General features: G+C 39.6%; 1 protein-coding gene across 1 annotated transcript; it reads left to right on the top strand.

Annotated features, from left to right (window-relative positions):
- The first annotated feature begins 8,089 nt into the window (after window positions 1–8,089).
- Window positions 8,090–22,232, top strand: cbln1 (cerebellin 1 precursor). The gene is made up of 3 exons (XM_077569459.1): window positions 8,090–8,907; window positions 10,043–10,162; window positions 19,486–22,232. Exons 1-3 carry the CDS (start codon window positions 8,644–8,646, stop codon window positions 19,681–19,683), a joined length of 582 nt encoding a protein of 193 aa, XP_077425585.1. The 5' UTR covers window positions 8,090–8,643; the 3' UTR covers window positions 19,684–22,232.
- Window positions 22,233–23,350: the final 1,118 nt, after the last annotated feature.

A 23,350-nucleotide genomic window follows, 5' to 3' on the forward strand; every position in this document is an offset into this window, starting at 1 on the left:
TTTTTTTTTTTTTTCTGAAGATGTTGTAGCTTTAACGCCGTTTCTTGGTGATTGGTCAAATCAAATGTTGTAACACCGCTGTTGACCAGACATGACTGAAAGAAAAACACTGTGTGCTTTGGCGAGATCTGATTGGCACAGGCTCATCCATTTAAATTTGACTTACCAGCAACTTGTTAATCTAGCAAGGAAGCGAGGTGAGAAAAGTCAGCGACCTCTGAATTTACAAATCTTCTGGATGGACCTACAGACACCTTCTAACATCTTGTAAAAAGTCTTCCCAGTTGAGTGTTGAGCAGCATAACAGAGAATTGACTTTTGTCCACATCATACATGTAAACAATGATGGTTGAGAGTCACCGGGCCTTATTTTCATGCCTAGCGCAAAGCGCAGTCTAATTTTGCTTGAACAGGGAGTTTTGCTCCCTTGTGGATTGGTTGATTTCTACAATCAACCGCCGGAGGGATTGTCAAACTCTGTTGTCATATTTATGACTGAAATACAACGACATCCACCACACATGTCTGAGTAGCGCTAAATCTTTTTGCCTGCACCTTGATAAAATCCACTAAAATTGTGTTACACCACCTGCGCCACAAGTTAGACCTGGTTGCTAAAATCTAGTCTACTTTTTGTCACCATATTGCCAGATTCGCTAGGGGCATGAAATAGGATATGCCGAAACGCAGTCATCCAAATTGCACAAACACGCAAAAATGCATGTCCCAGCACAAAAGTTCAGATTTGTTTTTATGCCTGTTTACGGAAATAGGCTCCATCCTGCCATCTTGCGCACCTCACACTTATAGTTTGTGTTTTCAAGTGCAATCCATCTGTGCATGCAGTCTGGCTGTAATACTTTTGCCTTCAGAATCTCTGCAAAAGAAAAAAAGTCCAATGTTGTTTTCCAGACAAAGCAGCCGCCCATACTGTATTTTGATGGTCCATAAATAATTAGTCAACACATACAACAACTTCATATAGGACATGACAACCTTGCAGTGAGTGAGACTGCCGTGCCCTGCAAACATAAAATATAATCAGGTTTTGAAAATGAGATTAGAGGCTTGACTTTACATATGAGATTTGATTATTCCAACAGAAGTGCTCGATGTGGTGACAGAGATAACTCGGTTAATGGCAGCTACCCTTGAAGAATACGCTTATAAATAGGCACGGCGGATGTTGATTATTCTTACCCAACAACTGTTTATCAAAGAATCAATTAGATTGATAACCGATTGCTACAAAGGACGATAATATTTCTGACTTGGCAATAAATCATGACAATGAAATGACACATTTACTGTGAAAAGGAAACCAAAATGTAAATACTTTTTTTCCCTACACCTACACTGTTTCATGACTTATCTGTTGTTATATTTAATACAGTATTAGATACCTCGAGATGAGAAGCTTTGAAAGCATAAACACCACCCACCCACACTAAATACATTTTGGCTTTATCCACTGGTATGCCCTTTATACCTTGATGGATTGAAATAGAACCTAAGCCTAGCTGAAGTCAAGGCCTGACTATTCCGCTGCTGTGCGATGAGATCAAATTGAAAAATTTGGCAATATGACTTTGCTCCACCTTACAAATCCACATTTGCAACTGTTTGCATACAGCTAAATCCCCACAGTATGTTATTATTTGGTAGAAATAATAGTGGAGTCTACATTCTCACACCAGAAGGAATGTGTGTATCACCATAAGACTAAAATAGTTGCACAAATATCAAAGTGGGAATTGTTCCTTCCAGCTCTCACACCTTCCTAGTGCCCAAATAGCACATGAAATCTCTGACGAAAACACAACTGATTGCAAACAATATGCCCCTTTTTACTCACATTCATTTTGTTGTTTATGGCAGAATAATAAAAGAAGACAGGCCACATGTTCCAGAGGCGATGGATGGATTGATTCCTCCAGTTTAGCAAATGTATGACACCACACAGACTCATATGGGCAAATGTCATCGTCTTCTCTAAAGGATGTAGTTAATAATAATAGTAATAATAATGCAATGTCACTGCATAAATGTGAGCTCAAGCCAACTTGAGATGGCTCTGGCATCTGTTTAGGATGCCTCCTAGATTCCTAATCACCCTTAGGTATGATTTTGAGTATGAAAGGTTGTTTATCAACTGTACATGCGCACTATAATTGACCTGCAACCATTCCAGGCCGCGCATCTTGGCCTCTTGCCCAAAATCAGCAGGGATAGACTTACCCATACAAAAATGCATGTATGCAGTAAATGTGCTCTTTGAGTCACCATAAATGTATGCAAATCAGATTGTGTGACAATATTGCATGTGTTGGAATTTTGAAAAGCGAGGGAGCGAGTCATTGTGTCTTGTCCTCTGCCCAATGTATCCGAAAGAAGTCCTTTTGGCCTGTCTTTCACTGTCAGCTTGTATTAAGGCCTGAAGGAAACCCTCAGGAGACAGAGGCAGCAAAAGAGCTGTGGAGGAGAGTAGACAAAGACACAAAGATCTGCGATGGAAAATATTTAGAAGGGACACAAGCATTATTGAAGTATAGGTGAGTAGAATTAGGTGTTAAATTATTATTTAACTTTTGAATCGGGAAGAGCTATGCTAATATCTAAAAATAATAATTAGGTGTTAAATTATTATTATTATTTTTAGATATAATAATATCTAAAAATAATAATTAGGTGTTAAATTATTATTATTATTTTTAAATATTAGCATAGCTCTTCCCGATTCAAAAGTAAAGGAACAAGTAAGTTTATAAATGCTATTGAAGCCTTCACAGCAAATCCTAGCACAGTGCTACTTCCAGGCCCTGGGCATAGACGAACTAGGCGGTCGCCGAAGGCGCCATCTAGTGGCGGGGGCGCCAAATTGCAGGACAATTTTTTTTGTTGACAAATATCTTTCCCAAAAACATTTACAATGAAAAAGTCCAAGCCCTCAGGTACTGCATTAAGAAAGCGGCGAATGGAGGAGGAAGAAAAACGGGCCAAGGGTAGAGGCATGTATGTCAGTCGATCATCATTGTCCATAAAAATAAAAAAATAGCGTTAGCTTCTTAGCTTGCTAGTAACTTAACTTGTTTACTCCACCGTTACATCTATGCTACTCTGTGCATCAGAGCAGGGCAAAGCTCTCGGCCTTTAAAACAAAGCAGTCAGTCCAGGCCAGATACCTGTAAATAGAGTTGCATAAATCATTGTTTGACATAACCATGTTGATTTATGCAACATAAGAATTGCGTGCTGGTTTAATGTCAACAAATCTATAGTAAAGTCATATTAAAAAAAAAAATTGTAGTTGTCTGTAAAATTAGGTATTTATTGTGTGGTGTGCTATTAAATATTATATATCTATATATTTTATTTATTTATTTTTGCCACAGGTGCGGGGGGGTTCAATAATCTGCATATTCGCCTACGGCACCAAATCACTACTTCCATTGTCAGATCTTGCTTACCCTGCCGACTCTCCATTCAATGGGTTAAAGTTCCCCTTTATCTCCACCCCCAGCAACACGGTTAAAACTAAGGAGTTGACGGGAACTCTCCAAGCCGGCTGCTTAAATTTGAACACACCCTTTTTACAGCGGATTTGTAAAGCGGATCAATTTTAGGTGTAAGGTAGCCTTCAAAATGGCTGAAGTGATATTTTGTGTTTGTTGATATTTTATATTTTGTGTGCTAGTCTTCCCAGAGGGGTGGAAAACTTTCTTGGAAAATGTTCCTGGCCTAGTGCCCCAAAACCTTCCTGCGATGGTCAGACTACATCAAACTAAAAAATGCTGATAAATTCCTGTTAAGTCAATATTTAAAAGTTAACCAACCTAGCATATGAATACAACAGTGGCCTCTGCCACAGATTTACCAAGCTCAATTAGCCGGAAAAGCCGCTGACAACGGCTAACTTGTGCCAATGTGAAGGACACACTGCCAAAGGTTTGGTGTCAATGTCCTGCACGAGCGCAACAAAAACGCGAGGTGCTATGTGGCAAACAAAATGCAACAATGACTACATGTACTGTACCGTTGCTCTTGGGATGCAAAAATCAATGTTAACACTCAACTTCAATAAAAAAAAAAAATACCATTCAGAAAAAGATATGGCGTACATGATCATTGCCATGGCAACCAGATACTACAGTAACATAGGAATACATTGCTTTGTGTGTGTAGATTCAAGGTCAGTTATCTTCCCTTTATATTACGTTAACACTTTCTGACACATGATGAATGTCGTGCCCAACATTCTTTCTCATTTGCTTTGTGTTTTCTTTCTGTCATCTTTCAAATTGTTTCGGCTTTTCTTACACTAACCTGCTTGTAGCTACTGACTGCGTCTGCTGTATAATTAGCTGTCTGCTGAACACACCAAACATGTCATAAAAACTGATTAATAGTATTTTTCTTTCTTTATTTTTGCTTAGATCATAATTTACACACTTAAATGTTCAATTACAGTCAAAGGATTGGGATGGTTCAATTATTTGATAACAACCCTCAATAAGAGAGACTTTCTCAAACTGATCATTTTTTGGTGATGATAAAAAATTGTTGCAGTACCCGGATGTGGAGGGCCCCCAAAAGACTAAATAGGCCTCTTCCTGAAAGTTGCTATAAAAGCCTGCAAACAAGCGGCGAGCTGCAACATCAGGTGTTCAGTCTCTGCGACGTGTCATGTTATTGTTAAAAACGGCGACGTTTACCCTGACGAAAATCTTTGAGAGCACCTCATGTCAAGTGTGTGCGTCCCTGATGCTTGGCCTCCCCAAGGTGCTTATTTGGTACACTTTCTGCTTTGCTGCACATCCTCATCACGTCTTCTACAACTGCCAGGATATCAGTGGAGCTTTTATGAAATGTGTTGGGGGGGTTTTCCCTCATTTTTCATACACATGCTATGTTTTAGGTTGCAGACATTTACATTGCTTTCAATGTTCAGGAGTAATTTATATTTATAGTTACCCGTTTGCTCATTCAGCTGTTGTTAATTTTTCCGCCTCGTTTTTGCTTTCTTCTGGCCTCAACCAATTAGGGAATCTGATGCCTCCTAACAAACGTCCTTCGACGCACAAATCTACTTCCGGGTTAGCCGGCACGTGATCGCCCGCCGGCCCGAATGACCGCCCGCGTCATTTATGGAGCAAGCTGCGTCTGCCGCTGCCTTTTTGTGGATTAAAAAAAAGTGATGCAAAGCGACGTATTGTAATGGAAGCCACCAAACGTCAAACATCAATCCAGGCTGACACAGTTGATATCGCTGGAGTTCCTGTGAGTCCTCACGTTACAACGTTCACAAGTGAATGGGAAACTTTTATATTAATCAGCCAAGCCACACACACATGCATGGACAAAATTGCCGAACAACACACACGCACGCAAGCACAACAGCACAACAACAACTTATGTTGCTGGATAAAATTATCACATTGCAGTATAATGTGAGTTGAATGCTGTTTTTTATTGCCAAGCTTGTTAATGTTGATGACTGACACCAAGTTCTAATAAACAATGCACTTTACACATGATCCTTTTAGGTGGATATTTTGCTTAGTTTTCACTGAACCCATATAATATCGTTCTTGTATCATTATTAGTCTTGCAGTAAGAGGCAAGTGAAATGAAATAACACAAAATAAAATTAATTAATATCATAAGTAGGTAAGTATACAAGAAAATAAAAATAATATTAATACTTTAATAGCAATAAATAGGGAAGTGAATACTTGTAAGTCAATAAGTATCAATAAAATAAATTGCAGCATGCAGACGCCATAAAACACTGAAACGATGCAAAGTCTCATGCTGAGTCAAAGACCAAAGAATAGAGATGTCTGACGAAAACCACGAGATATGAAATTTTGTTAGTATCGTACAGCCTTAAATCCAACCACTCGCCACTCGCAGATAAAAAGGGCTGGGTCACAGAGTCATATTCCTTCGGGCATAGTTGTCAACAGAAATGGCGTTCGGCTTTGTTTGCTAACTTTTAAATCCAGTGGTGTAGTGGTCCCTGGTTTCACCGTATTTTTTTATTTTTTGTTTTTTTTTAGTCCAGGAAAGCGTCCTTTTTTAGAAACGGTGACATGTAAAACTCTGTCATTTGTACTGTCTTGCTCACAATAATAAAATTATCATGACTTGTTTGGTAACACGAGCAGCCTGAAATAATGTAAAATGAATTTATCATGAACAAACATAGTAGTATGTTATAAAACAAAGGATAATATTTAGTGAACAAAAATAGTGAAAAACAGTCTGGTTGGACTTCAGTCTTGTTTTGTGCTGAATCTGAAACTATTTGTCCCAATTCTTGTGAATTAATTTACCGGTACTTAAAAATCTAGTACCAGCCTATATAGCTACTGTAAAACTTAACAAGAGCATGTAGTTAGTGTGTATCCGCCAGTGTCCACCCCGGGAATCAAACCCACGTCGCAATCAAGTATCCCGAGTATTAGGGCAAATTAGAGGAAAAGAAGGGTAGGGATAGACTGCCGCTTTTAAGTGACAGACAATATTTCTGAGCACTTTTGCAGTTGTCACAACGCCACTGTTCAGCCTGAAGAACATTAGATTTAGGTAGAAGAAGTGTGCCCCCTCAAAAAAAGGTAAAGTAGCCGGCTGGGATTCAAAATACCCTTGCATGTGTTTTCCTAAGAATGCTGACTTTCTTATAATTGTGCGACGTTTTTTTGCTTGACAATAAGCTTACAGCTGTGTCCCTGACACTCTAATACTCAGATATTTCCCATAAGACAAAGTGAAAGTGAGTGTTTTAACAAGGCTTCAGCTCTAATAACGGTGGATTACTATTATTGAGTAGACTGGAGTGTTTTTATTTATACTAGTGAGGCTGAGGCTGCTCTTTCAGTTGATTTTACATAACCTAAAGATGTGTTTGGGTGCATGAGTGGGAGAACAAAGACAGTGCAGGATTTCTTCCTGTAGGACAAAAGCATCAAACCCAAGGCCCGTGGACCAGATCTGGTCATCAAGTCATTTTTTAAGGTCCATGAAATCTTGCACCTATTTACCTCTGTCCCCTGTAAAAAGATAATAATAATAACAGTAATAATAATAATAATAATGATAATTAAAATAATGGATTAAGATTTTATATACTTTTCTGTGATTCTCAAATACATTTAAAGTAGGCAGTAGGCTACATTTGTAAAAACAGAGATGCTGTTAAAGCAACAAATACATGTTTATATAAAGACAAAAACTAAATACAAATATAATTGTAAACATTAAAAGCCATAATAGATGGGTGCAGAGGCAATTGTGTCTTATTTAGGGTTGTTCTGATCCAATCGACATGATCGGAAATTGGAGCCGATCACATGATTTTCAGCTGATCAGTATCGCCTGAAAAAGATTGGATTTAAAAAAATTCTTAATTTCTAAAAGCCAAGAATCACATGTTATAGTTCTTTACTTGATTTGAACCACTGCAATATGGACAATGTTCTTTTTCTTCTTCATTATATAAATATATTCATAAATGGGATAAGGATCTGATATCGGCAGATATTCAAAATTAAGTGACTTGGACTCAGACTCCGGTTCGAAAAATGTGAACAGGAAGGACATCCCAAGTATTATTTATCAGATGATTTTTTTTTTTTTACAGCTCCCATATCTAACTTTAACAGAGAAATAGTGACATTCCTTGCAGCACATCTTGCCAGTAAACAAACACAGTGGTGCTCAGCTTCTGACTTTTGAATGTATTATGATTTCAATCAACTGTTTCACATACACATTTATTTTTATTTAAATCATCATCTTTGTAAAAATGATATTGGCCCTTGAGCACAAATTTGTTACCTCAGGCGAGAGAGAGAGAGAGAGAGAGAGAGAGAGTGAGAGAGAGAGAGAGAGAGAGAGAGAGAGAGAGAGAGAGAGAGAGAGAGAGAGAGAGAGAGAGAGAGAGACATGGACCCCCTGAAGTGTAGGAGGAGCGGGGATCATGGGCGGTCGGCTGGAGGCGATTGGAAAATAGGGAAGACGCGCACGCGCTAATCTGATGATGGCTCTCCGTGACCGGAGGGAGGAGGGACAACTCTGCGGTTGAGAGAGAGAGAAAAAAAAAAGTAAGAGCAAGGCGTGAGCATCTCGAGCTGCATCGCCGCGTCTCTTCCTCCAGAGCCTTTTTTGTTTCAAACTCTCATATGTGACGTATCAATAATTCAGTCGCGCGCGCACGGGCCAGCTAGACGGAGCTCGCCCCCCACCACCACCACCACCACCACCGTCACCTCCCCCCACCCACTCGCCAACCTCCAGCATCTCCCCTCGCGCTATGACTGCTTCTTCCGCGTGCACACAGCACGGCCCCGCCGCTACTCTCTTCCAAGTCGCTGAAAAGCTGCTAAAAGAAGTGGGGGGGAAAGAATAAGGACGACGTATTACAAGTGTCAAGACGAGTTGGACTTCCAGGCTAGGGACGGGGAAGAGAGAAGATCAGCGCGTGCCGCTAACTCCATTTGAAGAGCAAGCGTGTTCGCCAACTCCCAGCAGAGTTCGCTTCACTTTGGGCCGAAGCTGGCGTCACTCTCGCCGCCGCATTTTGACGTTTGAAAGTGGACTAAAAAAAGCCCCGCTTACAAGTCGCCGCTTGAGATTGCGGCTATGTTGGCGTTTTGCCTGCTGAGTGCCGTGTGGCTCGCGGCCAGCCCGAACCCGAGCCACGCTCAGAACGAAACGGAACCGATCGTCCTGGAGGGGAAGTGCCTGGTGGTGTGCGACTCCAACCCGACTTCGGACCCCACCAGCACCGCGCTGGGAATTTCGGTACGCTCGGGCAGCGCCAAAGTGGCCTTCTCGGCCGTCCGGAACACCAACCACGAACCTTCGGAAATGAGCAACCGGACCATGGTCATCTACTTTGATCGGGTAGGAAACAAACACCTGCTTTTCATATTGAAACTGTTACCTTAACGTCAAGGTAATCTGATGTGTGGAGATTTTTTTTTGGGGGGGGTGGGGGGGTCAGAAGAAAAGTGTGAGTTAATGTTAAAAATGCTAAAAAAGCAAACACTGAGTAGTGTCCATGAAAGTAGTCATCTTACATCTTGCGGTGCCATTTTTAGACGGACTGCGATCCCTCATGGGGAAATGCAATTCACACTGCACAAACTGTGCTGCAGGGTGGGGACGGTGCTTTGCTCAAGGGCACTTAAACTACATTAAGGAAGCAGACTAACATCTCTCCAACAACGGGTTGACTTTTTTTACATTTTGGCCACAGCAGAACTTGAACTGTAAAACTCATTACGAATAGGATGCTGACACTCAAATGTGAGGTGCTAGATGCGTTTGAAAGTGTTCTAAAAACAACAACAACAAAAGCCAGGTCAGTTCTGGAAGGACACCCCAGCAGCATCCGCTCGTGCCAGTCTGGCAGCTTAATAGTCAGAAGCTCGCTCCATTTACCTAAAAGTGAAACTTGCGTGATCCATTTCTTTTTCAAGGTAATGCAAATCTAGCATAAAAAAAGCTTTCATATTTCAGCTTTTGGATATTGGCTGTGTGATCTGACATGTCGTCAAATAATTTATTAACTGCAGGTCACAGGGGCGAGGTCCTACCTGCATGGGAAAGGTTAATTTTCACTCAAACTGCCGCTCAATTGCCCGCCACGATCCGCTTCTTTCCATTAAAGCAGACATTAGGCTGCAGAGATGCATAATTGAAATTTCATTGGAACGATGGTTTGAGTCTTTTTGATTTTTTTGCCTTGAAAGTTAAGTCGGGAAAAAGAGCAGATGAAGTAATCCAGTTTTTCATCTTCATTGGTGGAATCTGAACGCTGAGAGACAAGATGCGCTGACTTGGAAGTTCCAGTTTAAATGTTCTTTAGTAATCATAGACTAGATAGGATTCTTTGGAACTCGGAACTTAGACAATTGCATGATGGTGAGAGCGAAAACGTTCGATCCTGTCATCATTTGTCGCATTCTAAAGTCCAATGCGGCAACTAATTCGATCCCGTGCTGACGACCTAACTTTCTTCCTTCCCTTCTGTCAGGTTCTAGTAAACGTCGGGAAGAATTTTGACGAGGAGAGAAGTAATTTCATCGCTCCGCGAAAAGGGATTTACAGTTTTAACTTCCATGTAGTCAAAGTCTACAACCGCCAAACAATACAGGTTAGTAGTGTGTGTGTGAGTGTGTGTGTGTGTGTGTGTGTGTGTGTGTGTGTGCACCTTCTTTCCCCAGAGAAAAAGCTAAGGGTGTGCATCAACAGATGAAGGTTAGTTGCTCTCCACTATCATAATGAATCCACACATGCACAGAGGACAAAATGAGGCGGCTGTAGCACAATAGGAGGTCCGAATACTGCGGCCGCTGCAGCTTCAGAACCACGGACAGCGCAAATTCCCTCTTTTACTTCTGTGACATGGCTGCAACACTCAAATTGTGTCGCACAGGTTTCAATTTATAGTCAAGAAATATCTTTTTGTATTCAAATCTGCCCTCCCCTTCATCCCGCTAACAACTCACTTACACCGCATTTGCTGCGTCAAGTGATAGGATTTTTTCCCCCCCCCTGTATTAAATGTGGATAAGTCTTAATTACAATGTGTTCTTTGCAAATTAAACTGTTGTGTAATTATGCTGTTGGCTCCCTGGAGTTTCAGCGTTATGTGTTGCTACTCACACGTTATTATTGGAGTCCCAAATTAATTAGCAGAGCATATCTGCGGCAACAACAAACAAGGCGGGGAACGTTTGGGAGCAGGTCGTCGTTGTCTGGGCTGCACGCGAACCGAATTGAAGATGACAAATGTTGAAAAGTCGTCAAAGTTAGCCCGACGACGACGACGAAGACAATGATATTGGGATGACGAAAAGATAGCGATTTGAACTTGTTTCCAAATATAGAACCCCGCCTCCCCCCTCCCGCACAAATGTCCTCCATTCACGCTCCCATCCATCCAGGGCACCTGGTGTGTTGAGAACTCCCACTGTTTAATTGCCTGAGAGGCAGTTGTTGTGGCGCACGCTGGAGATGCGAGGCAGTAGATGAAAAACATGTTGCAAAGCATGAAGGGATGGCAGCCGGGGCACATGAAAAGCGAAGGTGAGAGAAAGGAAAGGTGAAAATATACCCGCATGGAAGTGTCTAGGCGGGACGGACGGGAAAAGTAATGAACGGGGTAGGAGAGAAAAACAGCTAATGATGGACATAAAGGAGGGAAAAAGAAGCTTTGTTTGGAGAATGAGGACGGAAGGAAGAAAGTGTGAGCAAGCATTGATCATGAGACACTTTTCCAGTGAACGGAAACTGCTTATTTCGATTAATTGGGAGGGGATTTTGCCTCAGTGATTCACTTCAATTACAGGAAAATAAATGCAATTTTTATCAGAAATCTTAGTCATCCGACGCATTTCAGACAATGTGGCAGCCAGAAAAAAAAACGCTTATGTTAATAGATTCACACATTTCTTTATACTGTAATTTTGTAGTTTCCTAGAATGAAATATGTGGCCAATTATTTTTTCCAGGTACAATCATTTTTATTACATAATGTGGTTGTTTCTTTGAAATTAATTGGGGTAGAATCAAGCACTCTTTTCCGAGAAGGCATTTGTCGAGAGCCAGCAGCTGGTGGCCAATTTGACCATTTTATGTGAATCGAGGACATAAAAGCCTCTGAATCGATGGATTATATATTTTAACTCATCCCACATGGTAGCACAGCTAAGGGAGGGAGTGTGGGGGGCTCCAAGTACCCACTTCAAGGTGCAGATCTGCTTCTCTCTTGTCGAAACGCTAGTGCGTGACTAGCACGCCACATTTAAAGGGAATGAAAGGATCCGCTGTAATTGGTCATGATTGATGATGGCTGTGACCACACCCACAACAGATCTGCAAATGCATCATCGAACCCGCCGTAGCGCAGACGTACCTGTTAATCAGCATAGTGTGTGTGTGAGTATGTTGTCCCTCCAATCCTATTTATCTATCTATCTATCTATCTATCTGTCTGTCTGTCTGTCTGTCTGTCTGTCTGTCCGTCCGTCTCTCCGTCCGTCCCAAGTTGATCAACTAGGTGTTCTCCTGAGACACTTCCACTTACAACTGGGCACTTGTTGAGCAAAGTGATGAAATCAACTAGCAACAACCCAAAACACAAACTTTTCGTGAACATAACTTTCACTTTTCAAGAGTAACAACTTGTCATTACTGACATCCGACACATTTCACTTAAATGTACCCTGCAACACAAGGCATTTCAGTTACACGATGTCTCAGTCTGAACAGTACAGAAAGTGCTGGTGGAATATCAAATTATCTTTTATTTTCTTTTATTGCATATAATTGTTTCACAATAAGAAAAGTGAACAGAATGTCCAATGTAACAAAAGTTTGAAATGTACACGTTCCCTGCCAGTGTATTAGGCAGCCTTGATCACATACTTTAAAATGAGCCACATTTAGTGAAGCGTACATTGAAAAGGTTTGTCTGGGACATTATTTGAAAGGACTTGGTGATGGACGATGGATGACTCACTCCATTCAGGAAGAGATGCACAAAATGTGATTCTTTTGTGGTCTTGTTTCGAGAACCATTCTCACACTGCATTCCTTGAAAATTGGTGCATTAGAGGAGAAATAGTAAAGCCTGGTCCATTCAGACACAACTGACTGAAGTGTAATATTGTCGTGTAAAGTGTGCACAGACACTGTTGTTGCGGCTTCCCTCCTTATGATCATTAGATCTATGGTGGCATCAGTGTGACAATCGCTTTCATCATAAACTGGTTTAAGACTGGTGATAAACTTGACTCTTTGCTGAGGGCTGGCCGCATTCTAGCAGAAGCACATTCACGTTTAAGCCAGTAAAAAGGTGGTGGTGGCGGTGGTGATAGATAAAAATAAAAATAAATCTACATCTTGTATTTTTCCCCCCGATGTGGTGTTATTGCTAGACGCTTACCTTAATTCAATCATCGTCCTCAGATTTGTCTGTCAGAATATCACATAAAGCGAGAACTATACATTTTCAACCAAAAAGACGCAAGAGAAAAGGACATTGCTGAAATATTAATGGCAAGACCTAAATACAGCGAGCTCACAAAGACTGTAGTTGCAGTTTATTTGAAACACAATCGGAGTACGCTTGCTATTAAAAATATGTACATGAACGTACAGACTGCTGTTCATATAGCCAATCATTTTATGATGTGGAAATGATTTATCATTTATCGACTGTGATGACAAGTTTGCTTTATATGATTTATTTGGTTGATACTAACATAACCATGAGATTCATTTTTCAAAAATCATTTCCAGTTTAATACTTTTTGTAGATTTATTTGGACGTACGCCGCCATTGTTATTTACGTCGCAACGCATTCAGTGCGTTATGACGTAGAATGGAGGCAGTCTCTCTGCCAAGCAATGTGAAACGCCTGTAAAGAAAGCAAGGTAAGCCTCCGTATCGTTCCTAAAGGGTCGATCAAAACTCTTGAATGCGTTTGGTGAATGACGAACGCACGGCGTGGGGGAGGGTGATCGCGTGTTTCTTTAGGAACGCTTCGAGACTTACTTTGCTTTCTTTGCAGGCGTTTCACATTGCTCGGCAAAAAGCCAGCCGGCATTCTACATCACTACGCACGGAATGCGTTGCGACGCAAATAACAATGGCGACGTACGTCCAAATAAAGCTTCTATAAAATCTATTAAATTAGAAATTAGTTTTGAAAAATGAATCTCATAGTTATGTTGGTAGCAACCAAATATAGAGCAAACTTGTCATTACAGTCGGGGTTCCTTTAAAGTCAATGAAACATGTTTATGTTAAGACCATGCTACTAATTGATTAAACATTAGAAGCATGATAAGCGGATTTTTATTTTTTTATTTTTTTACTGTTAGTCGCTCCAAAGAATAAGTCGCACAAGTCCAAAAAATGCTTAATTTTTATATTTGTGTGTGTTTTAATGCATTTTGGGAACATCTGTTGGAAATATACTACTGACTTGTGGTGTTTGAAGCTGTAACTTTGCCTACTGTACTGTACATACTGTATGTTATGCCAAGTTTTCTTGCATTCAAACGGTAAAACCTTACCTTCGTTCCTGCTGTGAATGCAATCAAGAGCCAGATTTGAAAACGCTCGCAGTTTGAAACTAAAGAAGCCAGATATTGTAAAGGAATGATTTGTTATGTTATGTAGCATCAGCATATCTGAGTTTAATTTAGGCACACATGAGGTTAATTTGTATTGTCTCCATGCTGCTCTGATGGAGAATCGAGGGTGTGTGAACTCTTGCTTTTCTGCTCTGTATCAAAGAATTTGGCACTTTGGTGGCATTCCTAATACCCGAAGTTGCCCCATGAATAGCGCATGCATCAAGTAACAGCACAAAAGGGCAGCAAGCATTTGTGCGCTTGACTCAAACTTTCAACACAATAATGCTTACTGCTAGGTTACATCATTGAGGTCCTTTTTCCTCGTGCTATTTTTCAATTCATTTCAGTCCCAAATACTTGGTGAGCCATACATTGCAAAAAGAATACAGTAAACCCACCAATCATGGGTTCCAGGTTCGTGTTTCTGTTATTTTGTGTTTTTTTTTTTTTTTTTGGTTCAGTTGTATAAGTCTACTTTGTTCTACTTGTAGTTTATTTCAGATGTAATTCCACTTTTGCCCACTTGATGAAGGCACACTATGGTTTTATACCATGTATATTTGAAAGAAGAAGCGTGAAAACAGAAATAATTTCAAGGTTAGTATAGTTTTTGCTGAAGATTAATTAATATCAGATCCTCTTCAATCTTACTTTTGCTGCATACAGAAAGCGAAGGCTGTAGGTTCATTTTATAATCTTTGAGCATAATGATTGCTGCATATTGTTAGAGATGGGTTAAATTTGTTAGTTTGGAAAAAATGGGATACGTTTAAACACATAGGGATTGGTATGCTGTTCCACTGTTTGTAGAATATTTTAGTGTTATCCATCGCTCGCTGTCTCACTCACTCACTCACTCTTGAGAAATGTTTTAAAATGTGTATTATTTAAAAATTCTGACCTTTAAAATCACAAGTTCCATAATTTCTTTAAAAAAATATGCCTAATGAGTATTTAAATAGGGTACAGTGGAACCCTGCTATGTAACCCCTGCGATAGAGAGGGGTCTTAACTGTATCTTTATCAAAACGTCATTTTAGGTTATCTGAAACATAAAAAAAAAAGATCATGTTTAAAATCATACATATAGCAACCTGTGTCCCGTTCTTGTGGCTTGAAAAAGTGCGCCTATAGTCAGCAAATGCCACAAACGAGAGTTCCCCGCTTTAATATGCTCAAAGTGACTCTGACATGGAAACAGAAGTTCAAAACATTCTCTTATCCCTCGATTGCAACCTTGCATAGTGACTGTGTTTTAAACAAACAAATAAATTGGTTTACTATCGTTTTAGTTTCTCCAGTTGTTCCACACAGGAAACAAAGTGAGTTTACATGCACTTGCTTGTGATGTTTGTCCAAACAATGTCTGCCTCCAGTTGCTAGGTGGCAATGATGCTCCTGTCAGCTTGTCTAGTTGTGGATTTCTCAACAAGGAAGAGGTTGTATGCCGTCATTACTTGCTAACCGGTGCTAGTCGAGTGGTTCAATGAGTCACTTAACATCTTGTTCTGGGTTCTGTTTTTTGGCACAAAGTAAAACCTCCCTTGGCTTGTTTTGGCACTCAAAGGCTGGAGTGTTTTGCCCACTTTGACAGCACAGCTCCTCAAATAATTATTCTTGTTAGATGAATAATGTTTGAAACTAATATTGAAATGCAGTTTGATTAAACACCAGTGTTGGGCAAGTTACTTAGAAAATGTAACTACTACCGTCTGTGTAGAGTAATGAGTAACTCAAGTTACTTTTAAGTTACTTTTTTAATTACTTTTTTGACATTGGGGATTCATTTGTTTAATCATGATTTTGAGATTTTAAAAAGAAAACGTTAACTTGTAATGAGGACCTTTAACTATATCGCGTGCGGTATAATGTGAAATATTTTTACTCTATGGTGTGAGATCACTGCTTTTGATTCATATTTGTATCAAGATGTTGTTGTTTTTTTACAAATATAAATATTGGAACTGATATTTGGTCCGGTAAATAAACAATGCCAGACTGTACGCCATAATTAAAATGATCAACATACTCAAATACATTTACATACAAGGGAAAGATGAGTTTATATTGCTAATGTGTGTTCCTCTTATCAATAACATAATGTAATTCTTTTACATAAAGTAAATTGTTTGTTAAGAAATTGGCTAAAAAATAATAGCGATAGATGAAGTATAATTGAAAACTGGATGGATGGAAGTGTGTAATAAAAGCAAAAATATCAATGCTATGTGTGTGATGTTCGCATTACGGGAGTCACTAACTGTACTAATATTACCAAAATGTATTGCAGTAACTTGTTATATTACGTTGTTACTGACTAAACGTAATATATTACTGCAACGCGTTACCCCCAACATTGTTAAATACATACACCATTTTACATTTTTTCATTATAGTAACAACAAAGGTATAGTTACTAACGAAATACAGACTTATTATTTTACTATTTTTTCTTCAGTAAATAACCTCACAACTGGCTAAGACGTTGTGTACACCCTCAGACAATAATTGCAGGGCACAAAAAGACAAACAATCACTGACACTCACATTCACACTTTAGGGCAGCCTTCAGTTAACCTAACATGTTTGTTTATGTGAACAGACAAACCACACGGGAAGGCCAGAGTCCGGATTCAAACCCCTAACCTTAGCACTGCAGGCGGATGTGCCAACCACTTGGCTGACCTCAAAACAGTTCTTGTAAATGTGTGAGTGAGAATATGGGAACGATTGTTCAATTTACACTAATCTTGGAATATTCCCCTGGCTTCTTCCACAACCGATGACTAAACACTGCCAAACCTGCGTAAGAGATCTCTAGTAGATGGCCTATATTTCCCTGAAACCCCATGAAAGGAAATGATTTTCACTAGAGGTGTCTTTTTTTTTTAATATACATTAACAGTGTTTACAATTGTGTGACAATTTTTACTTTTTTCTAAGAGCAATTTGAAGCCTTACCTTATACTACAGAATCGTAAAATAGTCCCTTTCTCGCCTTGCTTCCACCTTTCTTATTTGGCTTCCGTTTTTCCGTGCCTTCTTTTAATCGTTGGCTTCCTGCACCCCCTTTGTTGCACTTGGTGGGTTATTGTCTCTTGCTCCATAATAAGGCACTTAATTGATGCTTATGCATAATGAATGCAGGTCAATTTAGGCCTGACCGACGCGCAGCCCTATTATCATGCTTTTATTTTTATGCCTGGTAATTGTGAGAGCGTAGTTGACTTTTCATGCGTGTGTGTGTACGTGCATGCTGCGTACGTGTGTATTCTCGAGTGAATGTCATGCACATCATGGCAACATGTCACCGCTAGGTTAATCAGGTTAATATGACTCTTTTGTCATCTTCTATTTAACATTCAATTGAGTTGCTGAGCACTCCACTTTTCAGATGAAGGAACAGGAATATTTGCTAATTGACTCCTTAATGTTTCCGTCAAAGTGAGTGTCAACTATGTAAATAATATTTGTATCAAAATTATTCTGCCACAAAGAATCCAGCATTCAATCCTTTATGGATAATGGAGTCGCATCAGCTAAATACATTTTTCAGTTTGAACGACACAGATTTTGATAAATAACAGAATATCAAATTCTTTAATTTTGGTAATTTTGATTAAGATACAAAAAAAATTCTTATAAAATCAATGTCTTTCTTTGATGTTTAGCGATTGTATTTGAGCCAATCCTCGTATTGCAGTTTACAGTTATTACTTGACACTGGTAGCACGCCACAGGATAACATTGCTTAAATTAGCTATATATTATGTATATGCAAATTTCAAACAAAAACTAACCAAACCATAATGAATCCTTTTGCGTTCAGTTAGAGCAGAGTGGTTCAGGCGACAAAACAAATAAACCGGGCAGATTACTCCTGCTAAGCCGGTATAATGTTTCTCAGACATGTTTTGACTGGTAAGCATGTACGTGTACTAGGAGGAGGAGCAGGAGTGGTGGAAGTACACAAAGAAAGGCAAGCTGACTGTCTGGAAACAAGGACGTGAAATGGAACTAAGTAAGACAAAGCTTACAGGAAGCCTCACTTTTTTTTTCTGAAGCTGAGCCGTGATTGGTTGTTATCTGAGCTCTGAAAAACGGTGATGTCAAAATAGCCGCCTCCTGTGATGGATACAAACGGGTGGATTTTGCTGCTTAACTCATATTGCACAAACGCGATATCAATCAGATAGGCGTGTTTCGACTTGCGGGTTGACTTCCCCATACTGTATTTGATTGCCACTCAACTCAAGTTTCAGCACTAGAAACCATAATATTAACCTATGGCACGTCGTCATCCTGATATAATGAAAAAAAGAGTTCAAGTAGCGTCTGAGTGTTTTCACGTAATTTTTCAAGGCAACATATAACGCTCGTCCTCACACGTGTGCTCCGACTCTTGAGTCACCATTAGCAGGTTGGCCATTAAAGAGTGGCGGGCCAAAAGAGCTCTCCACTCTTTTCATCCTGCCCACACAAATGCACACAAAGGCACACGTGCACACACACTTGTGCACGTCAGGAGCTGGAGGGATGTTTAAGTGTATAATTATATGATGGTTATGGTTATGCTGCATCCGTTGATTTACTGATACATTTAGATTCCAAGAGTTTTGATTTTCATTTCGCTTTAGCATATTACTGTTTTTGCTTGATCAATTACCATTAGCATACTGCTAACACAAGATGGTACAGAATTTCACTGGAATAACTAAAACATTGTAAACATTCCATTAATAACTTTTCCTGTTCTATCACCTCAACTGTGTATGAACTTTCCAGGACTGGTGGCACAAAAGATATTGATAAACTCTCAAAGTCAGATCAATTCAACTGTATAGAGTTAGTTTACAACAAGGTCTCGACTGTCTATTTTGTACGGAAGAAGATTAGGGCCAGTGAAGAGGTGGAAAATAAATTTTGGCAGGATTCTCACTTTATTCTCAGAATTCTGACTTTAATCAGAATTCTGACTTTAATCTCAGAATTCTGACTTTAATCAGAATTCTGACTTTAATCTCAGAATTCTGACTTTAAAGTGAGAACTTTCACTTAATTCTGAGAAATCTGACTTTAATCTCAGAATTATGACTTTAATCTCAGAATTCTCACTTAATTCTCAGAGTTCTGACTTTAAAGTGAGAATTCTCACTTTATTCTCAGAATTCTGACTTTAATCTCAAAATTCTGACTTTAATCTCAGAATTCTGACTTTAAATTGTGACAATTCTCACTTTAAAGTCAGAATACTGTGAGTGTCAGCCGTGCATGGTTCACCTCCTTTGTCCCTTCATGACTTTGTCTCTATCCTTGTCTGCTGTCCAGGTGAGCCTGATGCACAACGGCTGGCCCGTCATCTCGGCCTTCGCTGGCGACCAGGATGTGACCCGCGAGGCGGCCAGCAACGGCGTTTTGATCCAGATGGAGAAGGGAGACCGGGCCTACCTCAAACTGGAGAGAGGAAACTTGATGGGAGGATGGAAATACTCCACCTTCTCTGGCTTCCTGGTGTTCCCCATGTAGAGGAGAAGAGTGGAAGAGGAGCAGGGGATGAAAAAGGAGGAAGAGCTGCTTGTTGATGGGGAGTACAGTGAAGAGGTTCCAAGAGGGAGGGACGCTGGTAAGAGAAAATGGAGGCGACGACGGACTTCTGTTACTGAAGAGTGGAAAAGTGTGGCCATCTTCACTTCCCTTCATTCTTCCATTCATCCATTCCGCATAGTGTTGCTGTGTGGAGGGCCAATACCTTTTTATTATTATTATTATTATCTGCTCCATCATATACATATAACGTGAGTGTTTTGAAGCCAGAGTAGCCATTTCTTCTTCTTCCACCATCATGCCATCAGGCTGCAAGTGACAGCAAAACTCGTGCAAATGCCAAGTTCATATGGGAGCTCTTGATCAACCTAAATGTTTTGCGCAAATCACGATAACAATAATAATAATAGCGCTGCAACAAGCTTCAAAATTACAAAGTGCATGAGATGGAAGACATTTTAAAGAGTTCTGGGTTTTCTTTCAGCCCCCCCCCCCCCACACACACTAAGTCTTTCATTTAAGACTACAGTTTAGCTGTACCTTCATCTAACCCACCCAGAAGCCCCCTTGTTCCTCCTCCATGAGTGGTCCATCTCATCCTCCTCCCAACCTCCCCACATGTACTTTTATCTGCTGCTGTATTCGTTTGCCTCCTAGCACGGACTAATCCTTGCTTTACTTCGGCGTCAGACTTGGGACTCTCGGACACTCAAAAGCAACAATATACAGTACATATGTGATACTATGTAATAGATCCAAATCACTCTTTCTACTGCTACTATGATGATGATAACAAAAACAATAATACCCACACCTTAAATTGAATCTGGCTGATGACTATAATGTCTGTATATTCTGTATTTCTGTGTTATATGGAAGAAAAAATATTATAAGGGGATCTTCTAGTAATTTTGTGTGGAAAACTGGGCTGCTGTTCTGCTGATAAAAGAACATTTGCTTCTTATTTATTTATTTATTTTCATTTTTATTTGAGTTATTCAAACCAGGTTGTGGCTGAAAAGCTCAGATACTAAATACATATTACAATATATTAGCAGAAGATAAAACACTATTATTATGATTATTGTTATTAGGGATGGGCGAGTACCAATACCAGGTACATACCTGGCTTTATTTCCAGGTATCGGTTGTGGTGTATCGGCCACCCTCTTTGTGGCTGTTTTACGATCAGGAACTCGAAATTAGACATTAGAAGAAAAAAAGTGTGTCATTAATTTCAAGCAATTTCTGTGAAAAATGCTATATTGGGATATATACGTGTGTCTTTAAAATTTGTTGTGTGTTTTTTTTTTGGTGGGGGTGTATGTATCATAAGTAGTAGTGGTATTGGCACTTGGTATCGGCATTGGTGACTACTCAAAAGTTGAGTGCTCCTACTGGTATCGGTCTGGAAAAAAAAGTGGTATCGAACATCCCTAATTATATTATCTTGGCTGTAAATTACATGTGAATATTTAGACCTTAAAAATTCTTTGTCTGATTTATGACTCAATCAAATGGCTTTATTATCTACTGTTTTGTTATTTTCTTTGCTCCGAAATCAATAAAAAATTCAATGTAATTTTATTTTTCTTTAACCTATTTCAGGTTTGGCGTGGCAGTTTGTCCAGTAAACATTTTCAGTAGCATTTCCTTGTCCACTTGTAGCTATCGCCTCACTTCCTCCACTGCTTCATTCTCTTATTTTCCATCTTTTTTTTTTGTTTTCCTCGGGCTGAGCCCTCCCTTTCCCCTTTTCGCTGTCTCTCTCCACTCTGTTGGTTTTTAAGGTTTTGTGGTTTGTTTCTCTCCAGACTAATGAGCTCCGGGGGGAAAATTTGTGCTGGAATGAAAAAAACAAAACAAAAAGGAAAACACAAACATCATTTCCTTCCTTCCTTCTCGTCTTTTTCTTCTTATTTTCATTTCATCTCTCCCTCTTCATGTCTTGTGTTGCCGCCACTTGTCCCTCCCGAAGACCCTCTTTTCAACATCTTGTCCTCAATTTTTCTCTAGGTCTACGCTCCAAGCCTTGGCTTCTCTCTGTAAACACAACTTCATCTCTTAATTGTCTCTAAGTTGCTTGTCATCTACAGGCAAACTTCAGTTCTTACTGAATGTTTAGAATGCTTGAATTTAGAGCAGTTGGGGAAATTTGTTGTTGAGAAATAACAGACTTTTTAAATAACAGATTTTTTTCAGCATAAACCGCAAATAGTAAAACAATTAGCTTGGACTAACCAATGTGCAAAGCCTGAAAAACCGACGTACAGTGTGTGTGCGCGTGAAATATATACAATACAGAAAAAATGTTTAATATCTAAGCAAACACTTTTGTAATTAATGCTTCTTATCACACAACAGTCTCAAATGTTTTGAGCCAAATGCATTTTTGCTCATTTGTTGTGAAGAATGAACTCCAGCTCCTTGCCACCATAAGGTTACATGGGATGCAAGGATATTCTGAAGATATTCTTAATCAGCATTGTCTTGTTTGTGTTTCCTTAAATTAAAAATGAGTGTAAACACAAGTGCCATGTTTGACATTTGTTTTGCTTGGGGTTTGGATGAATAGCTTTTAATGCATGCTTATTTTAAGAAAATATCTTTTTGAAGTCGGCATTTATGTGTCACTTATATTCACTTCTGTCATTGCCAATTTCAATTACAATTTTGTTCAAATAAATACATTTGAGCATTTTTTGTGAAAACAAACAAATACTAATGAAAGAGCACATCAAACCACATTTCCAGTGATGACCACAATGGAACTAAAAATGGAATTGTAACACACGGCTATCTTGGCTACTCATTACAATATGGCTAAAGTACGGAAGCTTTTCCACCTCAAAGGGCTTTACATTTTGACTACTCATTCAAATACTGATGACGCCGTAGTATCTTACTTCAGTATCTTACTCAAGGATACTTCGACATGGTGACAGTGGCCTGGGATGGAACCCTCAACCTCAGGCTTGTGAGATGACCACTCTGCCACTGAGCTAAAATTCAGGGAATAAGATGCCAGAGATCTTTAAATACAATGCCTAATTCAATACTGGAAAATGAGTTATAAATCTTGTATCGCTTTAAAACCACCATCTAAAAATCAACACTAATATTGTGAGTTGAATGACGATACATATTTCCATAATGTGACTGTACAAAGATGTGTGTCTGGGTATGTGTTGAGAGGCCTCCAGTTCTAATGGGATTGTCGCAAACGCACTGAGATTCAGCCGTGTTCAGCAGGTCACCGCAACGCACTCAACAGCATGTGAGTTTGTTATGCCTTATATTACAACCTCCTCCTTCTCTCCTCTCCGCCATCAGGCAGACACCAACACAGGGGACGGTTATCTCAGGGACTGGGAACACACAACCTTTAGCACCACACTCCTATTTGTCAAGACACACACACACATCTATGCATTGTGCTTGATGCAATCCATGTTTGGAACTTTTACTCCCAGTAGTCCTTACCTTCATTTCAACCCTCCTCACTCTACCAACATTTTCACAGTCACACACAACCTTTAGAATGCTCGCGTATTTGTACTGACACTTACTGTACAGGCACACACACCACTAGGTTCAAATATCACTCTGATATGATATTACTCGTGAACACAACAAATGTGTAATTAAT

Source organism: Vanacampus margaritifer, chromosome 6 (assembly GCF_051991255.1).
Source record: "Vanacampus margaritifer isolate UIUO_Vmar chromosome 6, RoL_Vmar_1.0, whole genome shotgun sequence".
Lineage (NCBI taxonomy): Eukaryota > Metazoa > Chordata > Actinopteri > Syngnathiformes > Syngnathidae > Vanacampus > Vanacampus margaritifer.

Coding starts and splice junctions, on each gene's coding strand:
- cbln1 (XM_077569459.1), top strand. CDS start 8,644: ATGTTGGCGTTTTGCCTGCTGAGTGCCGTGTGGCTCGCGGCCAGCCCG. Junction 8,908..10,042: donor TGGTCATCTACTTTGATCGG/GTAGGAAACAAA, acceptor CCCTTCTGTCAG/GTTCTAGTAAACGTCGGGAA. Junction 10,163..19,485: donor ACAACCGCCAAACAATACAG/GTTAGTAGTGTG, acceptor TCTGCTGTCCAG/GTGAGCCTGATGCACAACGG.